Consider the following 16,906-nt stretch of genomic DNA (forward strand, 5'->3'; position numbering starts at 1 on the left):
TCTCGAACAAATCTGGCTTATGTCCCAATTCCATGGCCTAAAAATTACATTAAATAAATATAACTAAAAATTGTAAACCCACGTAGAAGAATAAGGAACATGTAAAAGTTCTTATCAATTGTTGAGTATGCTCAATGAAAAATATAAAGGCCCTAGTGTCACGAGATGGACCTAAGCTAGGACCACCAGTCTTACTAAGTCGATTCTTTGAGATCTCCGTGGCTCAAAGTCTAAATTGGTCGATGGCTCAATCTTGTTACCAACTATTCCATATCTCGTGAAGGACTTCTTTGGGCTTATCCTCTTTGCGACAAAGCTTGAAAAGCATGCCAGAGTATTGCCTCCCAACCTGTTGCTGCCATGCACTTGAGCAGAGCCTCGATGGTCTCACTCCATATGAAATATTTCTATAAGAAAAAAACAACAAAATAGATATTAATGACCTTATATTTGAGATCAAATAAGGTTGGTCTCATACACAATCTAATATGTTTAATGAGTAATTTATATCTTAAACTCTTCCCAATAGAAGTCCTTGGTCTCCTACGATATCGTCTTCTATGCAGATCCATTTGCATTTAGCTTCTTCTTGAAAATCGTTGTGATTCATTAACAAGATAGACATAAAGTACAACAAGAAAAATAAAAACACATTAGCATATAAATAGAGACATTCTATTTCATATAGTAATACAAATTAGCATATAAATAGAGACATTCTATTTCATATAGTAATACAGAGGTGCTTCCCATTTATATTAATATGTTTTTTTTGTATTAATATATAAATAATTATTTTTTTATTTCTCTATTTGAAAGTGCTATTTTGATAATTATTAATTATGCTTGTTTATATTATAAGTGGAGTTAATAAATTATAAAATATAAATTAATAAAATAATATAAAAATAATAATAAATTAATTACATTTATATTTAACAAAATATAAACTTTAAAATTGAGTATTAGTGATAGAAAAACTATTTTGTCGCTATACTAATTTCATTAGGAATATTATTCCATCACAAACAGAAACATCAATGACTAAGAATACATTTCATCGTTAAATAGCGACAAATGGTTTTCATCGCTATTTAGCGAGGAAACATATTTCGTCGTTAAATAGGGATGAAATGCATTTTGTCGCCACTTAGTGATGGAATTCTAAATCCGTTGTTATTTAACAAAGGAAAAACTTATCCGTCGCTAGAAAAATCCAAATTAGCTATGAAAGAAATCATTCGTCGCAAAATTTAGTGACGGAATAAGATTTGTTGCAAAAGTAAAAGATTTTGTCCTCATAGCTATGGATTGCTCTTTCATCGCTAATCCATCACAAATTTGTTTCGATCTTTTATGTAACTAATCCATCATTATTTTGTCACTAACTACCGAGGACAAGTTTTTCGTTGTTAAACTCCATTTTTCTTATATTATTATAAGTAACTACATAATCAAAAAGTCGCACCATTTATTATATTATACTCTATCTTAATTAATAATTAAAAGAGTACAGTATTTTTACTAAACACTGTTAAGTTTTTTTTCCAAATATATATATATCCGTAAAATTGAGAAAATTTCTTTATCTTTTTGTAAATTCTACTTATATTACCCAAAATTAACAATTTATTGAAAAGTTTTTTTAAGCTTATTTTAACACCATAATTTTTTAAAAACATTTTTCTTCGTCTTAGCACATGCTCGAGATAGTTATCTATTTTAAATTTTTATTTAATTTGTTTTCAATTTTGTATGTTTAATTTAATTTTTTTTGTTAAAAATACAAAATTAAGCATGTTATTTGATGACACAATCAATTTTTTATTTTAGGCCACTGAATTGCGAGATTAACTTGATATGTCGAGGTATGAGATAGTCTTGGTCGGATTAAATTAACTCGTTTAACATATTTAATGAAATTAGGTGAAGTTTGAGCATTAATGTGATTAAAATATTGAATAAAAATGAAAGGTGAAAATAAAAATAAGTTTTCTATCTATTTAAAAATTTAAATACATGTAACTTAAAAGAAATATATGTATTCAAAAGAATTAAAAACTATTTTGAGTATCCCAAAACTTTAATTTTGATTATAAGATAATTAACATTATAACTTAAAGATATATATATATATATATATGCACCCTTATCATCTTTGTTAATAGATATATTTATAAATCCAATCCACAAGTAAAATGAATTTTATAAATCTAATCCGGCCTTGGCCCAGGGCTATAGCCCGGGGCCCACAACTAAAGGGGCCTAATAACCTGAAATTTTTTAATAAAATATATATTATATTTATTTTTGTCCCCTATTCTCTCCCCGCTTCCACTCAAACTCACCACGTCAATCTAGAAGTTATCTCCTATAGTTTATATTTTGTCTCTAACTATTTTCTCCACTTTCACAAAATTAATCTCTTCATCCCCCCATTATTCTCTCTCCTCCCCCACTCCCATCTCCTTCACTCTCGGGCAAAAATATGAAACCTAACGAAATTTTCTCTATTTCTCTTCCTTTAATTTTCTCTCAACAATATATCAATAAATCATTGATTTTGTAAAATCTAACCGTTTGATATTCGATTTGATCGTATTTTCACTGTAAAAGTGGTCTCGATCTATAAGAAGGTAAGTCTTTTAAAATTTTTAACAATTATTTTTAATTTTCAATATAGATCCATGATATATATTTCAAATTTTAGTTATGTACTATAATATTGGACTGTTAGGGATGTCAATTATATAAGAAATAATACTTATTGCTAAACTAGTGAGGTATAATGGATTCTGATCAAATTACACTATTATGCCAAATTAGAAAATTTGTCTTTTTTTTTTTTGTTTTAGGAATTTTCTACCCTGAAAATTTGTAAATTGTAATACATATCTTTATTAACTTTTTTTTATTTATTATTTGATTCAACAGAAAACTTGATTGAGATTCTTGTTCTTTATAATTAAAAGTTTCAAGTGAAAGAAAATATGCTTAAAATCCAGGTTTTATTGTTCTTTGTTAATTAGTTTTATTTTTTTTATTGTGTTATATTTATTATAAAAATTAAAAAATATTTCCTAAGAAACAATTTTTCAAAATTTTCAAGAGACAAAGAAAGAAAAAAGAAGAAATTGCTCAAAGTTTAAGAGGAAGCATGTAGACTCAAATACGTAGTTTTCATTTAATAATGTAATGTTTACAATACAGAGTATTCTTTTTCCTTTGTTTGGGGTTTTGTCCCATTGAGTTTTTCTCAAACAAGGTTTTAATGAGACCTCAAAGTATTATTTTTTATCTTTTGTAAATTTTTATAATTTTAATAAAATTAATTAGTTGATAACTTTTTTTTTATTTAATTTGTATAAAATGGCATACTTCAAAAAATTTGCCCTGAGTCTTAAAAAACCCAAGACTGGCTCTGATTTCTACAATTCCTCTAACGAGTTTAAGAGCATCTTCAATGGGAGTTGTTATTTTGGGATAATAAATCACTAATTTACAACCTTAAATAGTATTAGACACCTCTAAATTATATATTTGTTCCAATAGAAGGTTACAAATAGGGGTGTTATTTTAATATTTTTATTAAAAAATATAATTAAAATTTTAAATTTTAAATAAAAATATTTATATATATAATTGATAATTGATTAACTAAAAAAAAAACAATTATATATATAATTGATTTGTAAAACTTGAATCCAGAATCTTTCTCCCCTTCTACGCCTTTCTCTCTTGTCTTCTTCCCTTCAACCTCTCACCTCCCCTCGCTCTAGCTACTCACCATCGCTCGGTCGTTCCTTGCTGCTCGCCCTCATCGGTCACCGCCCCGCCTCGCCCTCGTCGACTCTCCCCTCGGTCGGTGTTGTTCTCATTTGATGCCTCTCTCGACTCTTCTCACTCCATCGCTCGCTGCCTCGACCTAGCCGACTCGCCCCTCCAGCTCTCCGTCACTCGTTGCCTCGTTAGTCGATCGCTGTCTCTTTGGTTCTCTCTCGCTCCATCTCGCCTCACTTACAAAACCCCTGTTTCAAGTAATATATGTATATATAGAAGTTGAAATATAGCCTTTGGATTTTATCGTTGGCAAATGCAACCTCTTCCTTTTTCTCTCTTCAGGAGTTGAAAAAATGGCACCTCAAAAAGGTTGTTGCAATATTGCAACCTCATATGCCACTCCCATTAGAATGAAAATTTTCTAATTTAGAGTGTCATTTCGACAATTATAATGATGACATCCCAGATGGTAACTCCCATTGAGTTGCTCTAACCTTTAACTCCAGTTGGGGATTGAATATTGCATATCGTTTGTTTCAGTGACCATAGTATTCCCAGAACAGTTTGGAACAGATTGATTTGCTTCTTGCCAACTGCCCTTTCTTGCCCTTCTCTTGATGAATCCTGAAGGTTTCCAGTTTGCCGCCCATATATAAATGTCTAAAACACAGGCAAAGTGGATGAAGTTCCCAGAAAACAGTGGATTGAAGAGAATTCATCTTCCCAAAGGGTAGTATCCTCTTATTAAACTCAATCTTCAGAAAACAGTGGATTGAAGTGCATGTTAATGAGGATGTATTATTCTAGCCATAGGCATGGGATAAATGAGAGATTATTAAGGTGTTACTTTCCATGGCTGCCTTCTGTTGATATAGCTTTATGTATGTTGCCTCCAGTGAGTGCGCCCATGATGATGATGATTTCTCATTTAATAGGTAACAAGTTTTCTTTAAGATTTGTGTCCAGTAATTGTAGTCGTTTTCTCTTTTTTGAATTGATTCACAACAAAGTAAACATTCAACTGCCCTTTATTGCGCTTTTCTTGATGAATCCTGAAGTTTTCGAGGCCAGCAGCAGCGGCGAGTTTGCCGTCCATATATACCCGTCTAAAACACAGGCAGGCAAAGTGGATGTAGTTCCCAGAAAACAGTGGACTGAAAAGATCATCTTCCCAAAGGGGTATCCTTGATCCCAGTTCAATTAATTAAAGGGCGAACATCTTCAACGCCAACCAATTAAGCTCTCCAGAAATGGGAGCAATGAAAGCAATTCTTCATCTGAACGATCGTCAAACCAGTTCTCAATTGGTATTCCATTCTCCACAATTGGAAGCCAAATGCCTGAAAATAAAACCACGACTTCCTCAGAATAAATAAGATATCAATGTACTATTCCCCATCTTTCAGTATTCAGTGTCACTTGGTGGTAATAGTACTCTCACATCTCATTCTTTCTATGTAATGAAGATTTAAGGTGAGTTTATTCACTATGTAATTTTCACACTTCTTGAGTTCTCCTTGACAATATATAGGTTTGTACCACCCTTTTGGCAATGATGGTGCAGTTGTTGTTGTCATTAATAATGTCTTGTTGTTTCCGTGTAATTAAGATTCAAAGTGTGTTTATTCAATACATGACTTTCATCCCCTTCTTTGGTTTTTAGTCCCGCTCACACCACCCTCTTGGCAATGATTGCACATTTGCGGCTTTAATTGATACTCTAATATGTATGTTCTTTTCACATAATTAAGATTAAATTTGAGTTTATTCAAAACATTCTAACATCTTGTTCTTTCCGCAAAATCAACGTTTAGTTTAATTAATATGTAATTTTCTTCTCTTTCTTGGGTAGGTTCTTGGTCATCTTCTTAACAACATATAGGTCGCACCATCGTTTTGGCAGTTACGGTTTTAATTGATACTCTTAACATCTCATTCTTTTTGCATAATCAAGATTTAGAAGGTGAGTTTATTCCATAGTAATTTTTCTTCCCCTTCTTGAGTTCTTGGTCCTATTCTAAGTAACCTCTATGGGTCGCATTACTATTGGTCTCTAAACTTTTGGAAACAAACTCTATCAAAGTCCTTAATGATCATTTTGCACGTTACAATATTCTCATCATGGTATTTTGTAGAACACTTGGTGGACATACATATCACATCATATTTCAGGCCTTATTCTCACACGTCTAATTCCAACAACTTTAAAGCCGCTTGCTATTAACAATCTAATGCCGCGTTGGGCAGCTACAGGTAGAATTCTGAATTTATTTAGGGTTCTCTTTAAAATAGTTACTATGATGGAGGTGCGGTTTGGCTGTTAGGTCTTGCTGTTGCCTGCTGTTGATGCAGGCTCCCTGATTGGGTACTCCATGCCAAGACATGCAACCGATTAACTCGGGATTCAAAAATCAAGGCCTCCGAATTGGGCCCCAAGCTTTCCTGCTTGGTGCTTGCTTCTTTTATTGGACTGTGACTGGAGTAAGCATGCATGATGGCCGTGGAGCTAGGCAAAATATAGGGAGAGCTAGGCAACTTCATCTCACGATCATCACGCAAAACGGGCAAGCAATACTGTAGCAGTGCATATGCCAAATGTCATCTGCGCACAAAGCCCACAAGGATGATACCATTACCAGCACAATTAAAGTAATCGACCATGCTTACATGCCACAAGAAACCTTGAAGGGGATTGCATTAGGAAAAGGCACGCACTTATCTAATGAGTTCCAGTTTCCATATAACAAATGAAAAATCTCCAATGATTTACACATCCATGGAAAGAAAAACAAACTATTTTCCTAAACCCACACGCATGAAACGGTACATCTCCATTTTGAAACCAAGTTATTTAATAAATGCAAAATAAAGAGAGGTAATTGCAGAAACATTTGTGAGCCCAATTCGCAGTCTTTGATTTTTTAATCCGGGTAATTGACTGGATGTCTTGACGTCGAGTACCCAATCAGAAGCACGCATCAAGCAGGCAGCAGCAGCACAGCGCAGCCAAACTGCATCACATTTTCAAATACAATTAAACCCATACTGATAAAATTCATACAACCATTTCATTCACAAACTTTTGAGACAATTTAATTAATAGAAGCTACTCATTTTTGTTTTATTATTCTTTCAAGCAACTAAGGTGAGAAAGCCGTAGAATCAACCCAGTATATATATCCATCACTTATAGCCTTCAGTACAAGAAAAACCAGCTATCATCTTCAAGTAAATTTACGAAAATATGTTCAACAAACCATAGAGGAAAGACTTTATATATAAGAATGATTCAATTTAAAAACTTCATTAAGAAATACTATGGCATCGAAACTATTTATAAAAATGCTTCTAGGCTACCATCTACAGTGAAACTCGCTCCCGAGAAAAGCGAGTGATTAACTCACTGGCTAAATGGCTACATGAAACTCATTACTAGGAGTAGAGTTAGTTTCGTACAGCTAAAACTGGCCATCCTCGTGTTTACTTATAGTGAAAGAGATTGTAGAATTTTTATAAACTGTTTCCAATCTGCAACATGTTTTTAAAATAAGTTGTGTTTAAAAAATAAGAAATAAGAAAATCAGGCAACACAAAGAACACAACTAAAGAACGCAGCTAATTTAAAGGGTTTAGCAGTTTTACTTACCTCTACAAAAAAGGAGCAATTACTCTTTTAATTATAACAAGGAAAAAAGGATAGAAAGTGAGTATTTATGGACAAAATCTAACATCAAATTTCATAAAATTAAAAAACCCTCCACTCCACATTTTGACGCGTACCCTTTTAGCCTCACAATATGAGCCCCTAATATTAACACTAATGACAACTCCTATCATGCAAGCTGAACACACAGGAACTTCTTCACATTATAGCTCAACTATTTCATGAACAAACAACATGGTTTAAATAAAATCCTATCACATTCTACAGTAATTTTGCTTCTGGCCAACTGTTAGACCTCAACAGGAGGAGGAAAAATGACAAATACTCTATTCAATTGAATTGCCCGCTGTGGCCAGTTCAAGCTGATCTTAACATAGCTGATCTTAACATGGAAATACATATACATCTATCTCGACCAGAAACAAACAACTTGTGAGATATAAAAGGTATTTGGTTTTCTTTTTACCAAAACAATAGTTTCATTACTCTTATCATTTAATTGATCAACAGCAACATTTTAGCAAAAGCCTGTTAAATTCTTCCAAAAAGACCTATCAGGTTTAAAGTAAAAAGATTGATAATAATTACCCGATCGCTTAGATTCCTCAAAATATTTCTATTTTATTCCCTCTTTCCCTTTCCACATCAAAAATACAGAAGGCGGACACCACATAAACAAACTGTCAAAGACAAAGCTTGGCAGATGCCTTAATGTACCCTTGTACCTACCAACTATCTAGACAATTTTGGTAGATGCCTAGACTCATCAATAGGGGGAAAAAAATCAGTCGGTCATTCCCCACAGAAGGGCGTCACGGTGACTCAGCCGCCCACCCAACTCCCATCGGCGCAAGTTAGCAGGCGTGCGCCGCCGGAGCCCGTTGACCCGCAGTCAACTCGGAAAACAAACCAAGATCGGAAGATCTGAGCGATATCACGCCTCTTCTCACAATTAGAACGAACATGCACACAGCCGAACAAAGAATACACCAACATACAGAACCATTCACGTATAGAGAGAGAGAGAGAGAGAGCTTACCAGCCCTCCAGACAACCGACGTTGCTCTGTTGCTGCTGTTGAGGAGCATATTGCGGCGCCGGAGCGTACCCAGGGGCGTACGGCTGCGGCGGGTAGCCCTGCTGAGGGTACCCCTGCGGTGGGTACCCTTGCGGGGGATACCCCGCTGGCGGATAAGCGTCCTTCGGATAGCCCTCTGGAGGATACCCTACAAATCACACAAACAAATCAGCAACCATCAATCCAAATAAAAAAACCCTTCAATCAGAGAAATCAAGCCACAATTTCAGAAGAAACCCAATCAAACTCGAAAACCTAATAAAAACCCTAGAATCACCGAAATCAAGACGCGATTCAAGAAGATCGAACCAAACTTGAAAACCTAATTCCCAAATAACAGATCGGAGAAGAAGAGGAACCGAATCGGAGATCAGAATTGCTTGTTACCTTGCGGCGGAGGAACGCCGACTGGAGGCTGTTGCTGGTTGTAGTAACTCATGTTCTGTCAGTTGTGGGTCGGCGACGGAATCGGAGAAGGGGGCGAGACAACCAAATATTTAGATTTTCTGGGGAAAGAGGAACGGGGGGCCTTTATAGAGAACTGGGAGGTAGGACGGGGCTTCTGGTTACCACGGGGTGACGTGGCGGCTAGCCGCCTCATCAGACGGTAATGATATCATCGTATGGTTGGATAAAGCTGCGCGTGCGTTGCGCGTTAGTTCTAGGAAACCACACCCTCCTTAAAAACCCTTTCTTGCTAAGCAACAGCTAATAGCAGGATGGATCTCCTGCCCGCGTCGGGCATTCTCATGTTGCCCGACGCGGGCCCCCTCCCCAATTTCACCTCACTCACGTACACCCAAATTATCCCCACATGCATACATATATACATACATTTAATTTTATATTTTTTAAATATTATTATAAATTATTATCTAAATAAATTATTAATTAATTCTAATTTATTCATTTAAAGTCATAATTATTTTAATAATTACCATTATAATCATAATTAATAATTTATTTATTTTTTTAATCGTAACAGAATTTATACATATTTTATATATTTTTAATTATATTTGATAGATAAAAATGTAATCGAATTGGTCAAATTACTCAAAGGAGCTTGATGTGATTTAATTGGGGAGGAGAGCAAAATAAAGGTCTAATTGGAAGGAGATTTTAACTCTATTATTGGTTGGATTACGTTAGTGTCAGGCAATATAAACAGTTTGATATTTTTAATTTTTTTTATTTTTCAATCTATTTGATTTGAGCATTTATTAAATCGAGTTGGTTTGATTTTAACAAAAAAATTGGTTTGTTCAATTTGAGTAATTCGATCGAATAGATGCTTAAATCAAAAAGATTGAAAAATTAAAAAATTTAAAAATATTGAATCATTTCTGTTATTTAACATTGACGTAGTTCAACCAATAACAGATTTAAAATCTCCCTTCAATTAGACCCCCTATTTTGCCCTCCTCTCCAATTAAATCACGTCAAGCTCCTCCTCTGCGTAATTTGATCGATTCGATTACATTGTTATCTAACAAATACGGTTAAAAAAAGACATAAAATATGTATAAATTCTGTTATAATTAAAATAATATAAAATTATTAATAATGGTTATAATTATAATTATTAAAATAATTTATGACTTTAAATGAATAAATTAGAATTAATTAATAATTTATTTAGATAATAATATTTAAAAAATATAAAATTAAATGTATGTATATATGTATGCATGTATGTATCTGGAAATAATTTGGAGGGGGGATGGCTTGTCCTTGGGAGGAGAAGGGACGGGGGGTGGGGAGAAATTGGGTGATGGGGGAGATGGGGGCTCGTGTCGGGCAAAATAATAATATCTGACGCAGGCAGGAGATCAATCTTGTAGCTAATAAATCTCTTTATAAAAAATAATTTTATGCAAAATAAAGGGTGAAAGTGTAATTTTATTTTAAAAAGTTTTATTTTGGCATAAGACACATTTGTGCCTCTAAATTTCGGGTTTTTAATCATATTTACCTTTGAGTTTTGAGAGGGAGCTATTGTGTCCTAAGTTCTAAATTGGAACATATTATATATTTGATGTCTAAATTTAGGACCCATTATATATCTCATTGTCCAGTTGATTAGTGGTTAATTTTATAAAAATTTTGTTATAATTATACCCTTCTTTTGATCTTAAAAATAGTTTAAATTAGATATTAATATATATTTTATGGTTATATGCAAGTTTAAATTGAAAAATGAATGAAATGAAATTTTAAAGTAAAATTTAATAATAATAATAATAATATATAAAATTATATATAATACATATACATCATTATATGCATTCATGTAATATATATAATATAATATAATATATATATGTGTGCCATGTGTAATACATATATATAATATATAATTTATTAATAATATTAAATTATTTTTATTTTTTTTAGGCATGAAGAATTAAAGCCCATGAAGACTTAAAGTCCATGAAGAATTCAAGTCCATGAAGAAATCAAACCCATGGAGAAATCAAGCCCATGAAGAATTCAAGTCCATGAAGAAATCAAGCACATGAAAAATTAAAGTCCATGAAGAATTTAAGCCCATGAAGAATTAAGGCCCAATTTGAGCAACCTATGGAAGATATTATTTGGAGAAGGCCCAAGGATTATTTTTAATCCTAATGAAGATTAAAAATCAATTTATAGAACTCTATTTTTATTTTTTATGTGAGAGCTTTATTAGGTGTGTTTTTTAGTTAAAATCCACTTAACTATTAGGTGGATATTATAGCTAAAATCCATTTAACTTTATGAATGCTTTATTAGGTATGTATTTTAGCTAAAATCCATTTAATATTAGGTGTGTATTATAGCTAAAATCCATTTAACTTTAAGTGTGTGAGTGCCCATTAGATATAATTATGTCTAGTTGAATAATTGAAATTGTGTGGTTTGTATTGCATCTTGTGGCCTATAAATAGATCACTTGATTGCATTTGTAAGTGTGATTATTATTCTTGAATCAAAGTTTAGTTATTTCTTTAGAATTCTCTCTTTGAGAATTGCTTTTGTTCTCTCTCATTTTCTTTAGTATTTTCTCTTGTGATCTTACTTTCTTCCTTTCTTCTTTTAAATTCTTATGTCATTTATTATTACTTTATTATTCACCGCCTAAATGGACGGTTAGTTTATGCCTTTAAATTCTTGTAATTTTAATTCTTGTCATTTAATTGTTCACCGCCTAAATGGACGGTTAGTTTATGCCTTTAAATTCTTGTAATTTTAATTCTTGTATTTTAATTATCTACCGCCTAAATGGCCGGTTAGTTTCTTCTATTTTAATTCCTGTTATTTAAATTCTGTTATTTAAATTATGTCATTTAAATTGTTGTCAATTAATTTAATAGAGATAAGTAGCTAAATCTAATCTTGGGTTAAGGCAAGGACAGTGTCTAACGCCAATGATTCCCAAAGAAAGCTACGCTTTAAATGAGTAACATTGGTTTAAACTTCAATATGAGTTTGTTTTGATTATTGAAAAATCACTAGGTTTGGATTGAAGCGTAAACCTAACTTAGAGCTTTCATGTCACGCATGAGAGTTACTAGAACTGGAAACGCTATCATACCCAAACCCGGATGATTAATTTAGTTGTTTTGTGTATTAATTGTAATTAAATTTATGGTAGTTTTTTAAATTAGAATCCCGCATATCATGTATGGGGATTGCTTAAACTAAAGCTATCATTATCTTTAATTGCATTTAATAACAAATCCTCATATATGAAATTAAATTAATGTTGCTAATCTTTTATGCTAATATTTGGGAATCAACGGGTTGGCACTGAAATTGTCTTAACTCAAGTACTTTCCAATTTCATATTCTCACGTTTAGTATTTATTTCAACTTCTGTCTTGCTTTATTTTCTAGTATTTGTTATCTAAAAAAATTATAAAAAATCATGTTATCAATCCATCTAAATGCGTGTGGGTGTGTGTGACATTCTTTTTTTTCTTTTGCCATAAATAAATCTCTCAGTGGACGACCTGGACTTATCCAGAAAGTATAAATTTAAATTTGAACTACAACTGCACTCGTACACTGACGAGTATAAACCTCTCGCCTAAATAAATAAATAAAATATAAAATTTTTATTGTGTTTTGTTTTGTGTTTTAATTGCAGGGTGAGAGTGCAGTCACCAGTCAGCATCATGCATGAAATAACACGCAATTGAGGAAGATGAGCAATTAATTTTGACATCGGCGAGGGAGGCAATGGGTCGGTCGTCTATGTTGCCAACAATCACTATCGCATACATTATCGTCGACCTGGGTCATCTTCACTACCGTCAATATTAGCTTTTGAAGTGACCACCATCGATCACCATTCAACAATCAGCGCAGTCTTTATTAGTTGTTCAGCCACCACCGCCACCAGCCCATTCTTTTCATCGTCAGTCGCGTTTGGTTTTTGCTTGACCAATTGCCATCGTCGATCGCTCGACGCTCTTACATCACGACCACTATTGCTAACCAACCACTTAAGGCTTCATTTTGCATAGCGACCATCGACCTCTATTTTTGTTCCGTTGCAATTGACTTTGTTTCACCGTCGATCTACTTTCTCCGGTGGCTAGCCGCCATTGGCGACCTACCCATCATTGCTCTCACCTTGACCAATTGATCCATCTCTTCCTTTACCATCGATCGTTGTTTCCCCATTCTCTCGTTGGCGACCTCTGTTTCCTCGTCCCATTTTCTTTGTTTCTTTTTCCATTTCTGTTCAACGACCTACTTAATTGGTAACCTCTTGATAGTGCGCATATATCTCATGCCCATACATTTGGATTTTGAGGGGTGAGATATAACTAAAAATGAAATTTGAGGGCATGATAGATTCCTTCAAAGTTTAAGGGCACAAATGGGTAAAAACCCCAAATTCAGAAGCATAAATGTGTTATACCTTTTTTTTTTATAAAATTTATTTTATTATATTTTTATTAACTTTTAAATAAATTTATTAATTAGTGATATATTTATAGTAATAAATATATTATATTTTAAAATATTTTATTAACAAATAAAAGCATTTAAATGTGTTAGCAAAATATGATTAATAATTTTATTAATTGACGAGCGTCCTTACGTTTAATATATTTTATTTTTAAGTATTAAATATTTTTATTAATTAATAATAAATACATCATATTTTAAAATATTTTATTAAATAATAAATTATTTAAATGTAAAAAATATTAGGAATCAAGAAGTATAATATTTAAGTAAACTTTATTGAATTAAGAAGTCATAATCAACACGTCACGGCGTTTACTTGGTCAACCTTTCCAAGGACATTCTATTATTGGAGGTCACGGCCCGCCAACATTAATAATTCATAGTAATTGGAGTTTTAATGGAAATTTCCTTACCCTTATCTTTGCCCCTCTTGTGTCTTATTATTTCATCAAACATGGAATGTCTGTTATTTGATTTATTTATATAATAGTATAAAATTAAATTAGAAGTTATTTGTCTCAAAATTTTATTTTATGTTTGATGAGTGGTTATTTGTTAGATGAATTTATAAAATTTAAGCAATATTTCAATTACGTGTCAAATTAATTTGGATAGTGGATACATGTATAAATGCAATAGGAACCGTCGTCTTGGAGATCGGTGAGGTAACGCTATTTTGATACTTAAGTTATTGAAGAATTTTGTAAATTTATGAGAATATTATTATTAAATACCATATTTTTTACTCAAACTCGTCCCGTAAAATTTGAGATGAGTTTTGTTATGAAAATTATGATAAGAATGAGTCAACCCAACTCGTGTCACAAAAAATTAGTTGATTGCTTCTGGTCTCAAGTGTCCTAAATTGAATTGAAGTAAAATTGTTGGATAAATGTGAATTGTTTCACTCTAAATTTATGGAAATTATGACACGTGAAACCAAGAGCACGTGTGATGCCTATCTTATAATTCTCCACACTAGGGATTGCTTGTGTGTTTGGCTTATTGAGTTGACCACTTATAAGTTACTGTTTTAACTTATAAGTTATATAACTTATTTTGTTATTTTTTTTTTTTTACAAATTTAAGAATTTAAATGCTACAAAATTTATAAATTATTTTAGTAACTTATTCAATCTTATTTTATTAATCAAATAAATTATAAATTTACCCTTAAATATTTCAAATATTTATGACTTTCTATCCCTTCTCCTTCATCCCTTTGTCTTTTTTATTGCCGTCTCCATCATCATCCCCATCCAGCCTCTATGGCTGTCTCCTCTATGTCCATCATCATAGCTAGCCTCCTCCATGTCCATTACCATTTCTATCACCCGTATCTTCATTGTCTGCCACCTTCATCGCTGCCTCATCTAGTAGCGGATTTACATGTGAGTTGCTCCTGGGCTTCAGCGCATGGTAGCCCACAATTAAAATTATTTTTATATTAAAAAATTAATTTTTAATAATAAATTAGTCGAAAAAAATTTTCAACCCACTCCAAAATCTGTGATGTACAGTTTTACATCTCAAAAAAAATAAATAAATAAATAACATCTCCCTACATAAATTTCTAGATTCGCCCCTGGCCTCATCCATGTCCGTTGTCGTAGTTGTCATTCTTCATGTCTATCGCTGTCTCTGCTACCCTACGAGCACCTTCAATGTCCGTTGCCTTCATCATCAGTGTCCTCCCTCATCTTTGCATGTGTATATATATATTTAATGTATATATTATATTAATATATTTTTTAATAATTATGTATAATTTATTAATATATAACTGTAAATGTGTATTTGATTACATTATCTAGAATTTAATTCTAGGTAATATTACCTAGAAAACAAAAATCACCCCACCCCCTTAGAAAATGAATTCCATAAAAATAAGTTTTAAATGCTTGTACCATGCATATTTTTTCATAGAAAAATTAAGAGTGTTTGATTGTTTTTCATAGAAAAAGTGTAATAATTACATATTTTCATGGTAAATATGTGCAATCAAACACACTCTAAGGGTGCGTTTGATAGAGATGGAAAATGAGGGTGAAATTTATTTTCCACTCAAATTCTAGAAAATTTTATCAAATAATTTTTTTTTTCATGGAATTTGAATTCTATTTTATCTCAAAAAATGGAGATTTTCCTTAAAATCAAGGAATTTGAATTCCTAGGGGGTGGGGTGAGAATTGAAATTCTATAGAACCGAAATTCCATCCCACTTTCCACTCTCTAATCAAACGCACCCTAAAAGTGTGTTTGATTGCACACATTTTTCATGAAAAATATGTAATTATTACACATATTCTATGGAAAATAATCAAACACTCTTAATTTTTCCATGAAAAAATATGTATGGTATAACCATTTAAAGTTTCTTTTTATGGAATTCATTTTCCAAGGGTGAGATGATTTTTATTTTCTAGGCAATATTACCTAAAATTAAATTCTAGGTAATGCAATTAAACTAACCTTTAGTGTTTTATCAATCAAATATTAATTTATAATTTATTTATATTAAAAATTAATATTTTATAAATTTTATTTATGTTATTCAGTAACATGTCTATTTTCATCTTTTTCTTAAATTTTGATAATTTATTAATTTTTTAAAATTAAATACATAATTATATAAATAATAATTCTAAACACCTTAAGAACTTTCCGATATTCAAACTTAGACCCAAATTGAATTCCTTAATTTATGGGATTTATGCAGCGTTTCCCAATTAAAAGATCACGTGAAGAAGCACCACTTTTACTGCACCAAGTCAAGCAAATCATGCTCATTGACTAAGACAAGTCAACATCAAGTCAACGTCAACCAATCTTTTTATTTATTTTTTATTTTTTAAACACATGATATATCTTTTGATGTCTGTACAAATTATTGGTCAGCAGCACACCTTTTTTTTTTTATTTGCATTTAAACCAATTAGAAATTAGAAGAATGATTTTAAGTGGTGATATTAATCTATCTAATAGCATTGTTTACATAATAAATTATAGCAAAAAATACAATTTCTCTTTAAAAGTGTTACATATTCTATGTTATAGGAATTTTTTAAAAATATTTGTGGTCTTTCATTCATGAATAACGTAATAATAATATTTTTACATGTTTTAAGATTGATTTGATATTTATGAATATTTTTTTTAACGTAAGAATTCAAGAGGTCTGTAATAAATAATTAGTATTTGGCCTAAATCAGTCAACTTTCTTTTAGGCAGACTATAGATTGACCTTTTGTATAGACATAATTGATACACAATTTTACACGAAAATAAAATTAAACTCACGACCTCATAATATTTCAAACTCCCAAACTAGTGTGGCGAACCAACTAAACTATCCTAAATGTTTATAAGGAGCTTATTTGTGAAAATTTACAAAGCGTTTCATATAATAATATCAAAGT

The 16,906-nt window shown here is 31.9% G+C and overlaps 1 protein-coding gene across 1 annotated transcript; it reads right to left on the reverse strand.

The window, feature by feature from the left end:
- Positions 1-6,495: 6,495 nt before the first annotated feature.
- On the reverse strand, positions 6,496-9,077 carry LOC127802742 (cysteine-rich and transmembrane domain-containing protein WIH2-like). The gene is made up of 3 exons (XM_052338748.1): positions 8,910-9,077; positions 8,484-8,670; positions 6,496-6,791 (listed from the first exon to the last, which is right to left on the reverse strand). The coding sequence occupies exons 1-3, from the start codon at positions 8,959-8,961 to the stop codon at positions 6,746-6,748; spliced, it is 285 nt and encodes a 94-aa protein (XP_052194708.1). The 5' UTR covers positions 8,962-9,077; the 3' UTR covers positions 6,496-6,745.
- Between the last annotated feature and the right edge of the window lie 7,829 nt (positions 9,078-16,906).

This window comes from Diospyros lotus, chromosome 5, assembly GCF_014633365.1.
Source record: "Diospyros lotus cultivar Yz01 chromosome 5, ASM1463336v1, whole genome shotgun sequence".
NCBI classification, from domain to species: domain Eukaryota; kingdom Viridiplantae; phylum Streptophyta; class Magnoliopsida; order Ericales; family Ebenaceae; genus Diospyros; species Diospyros lotus.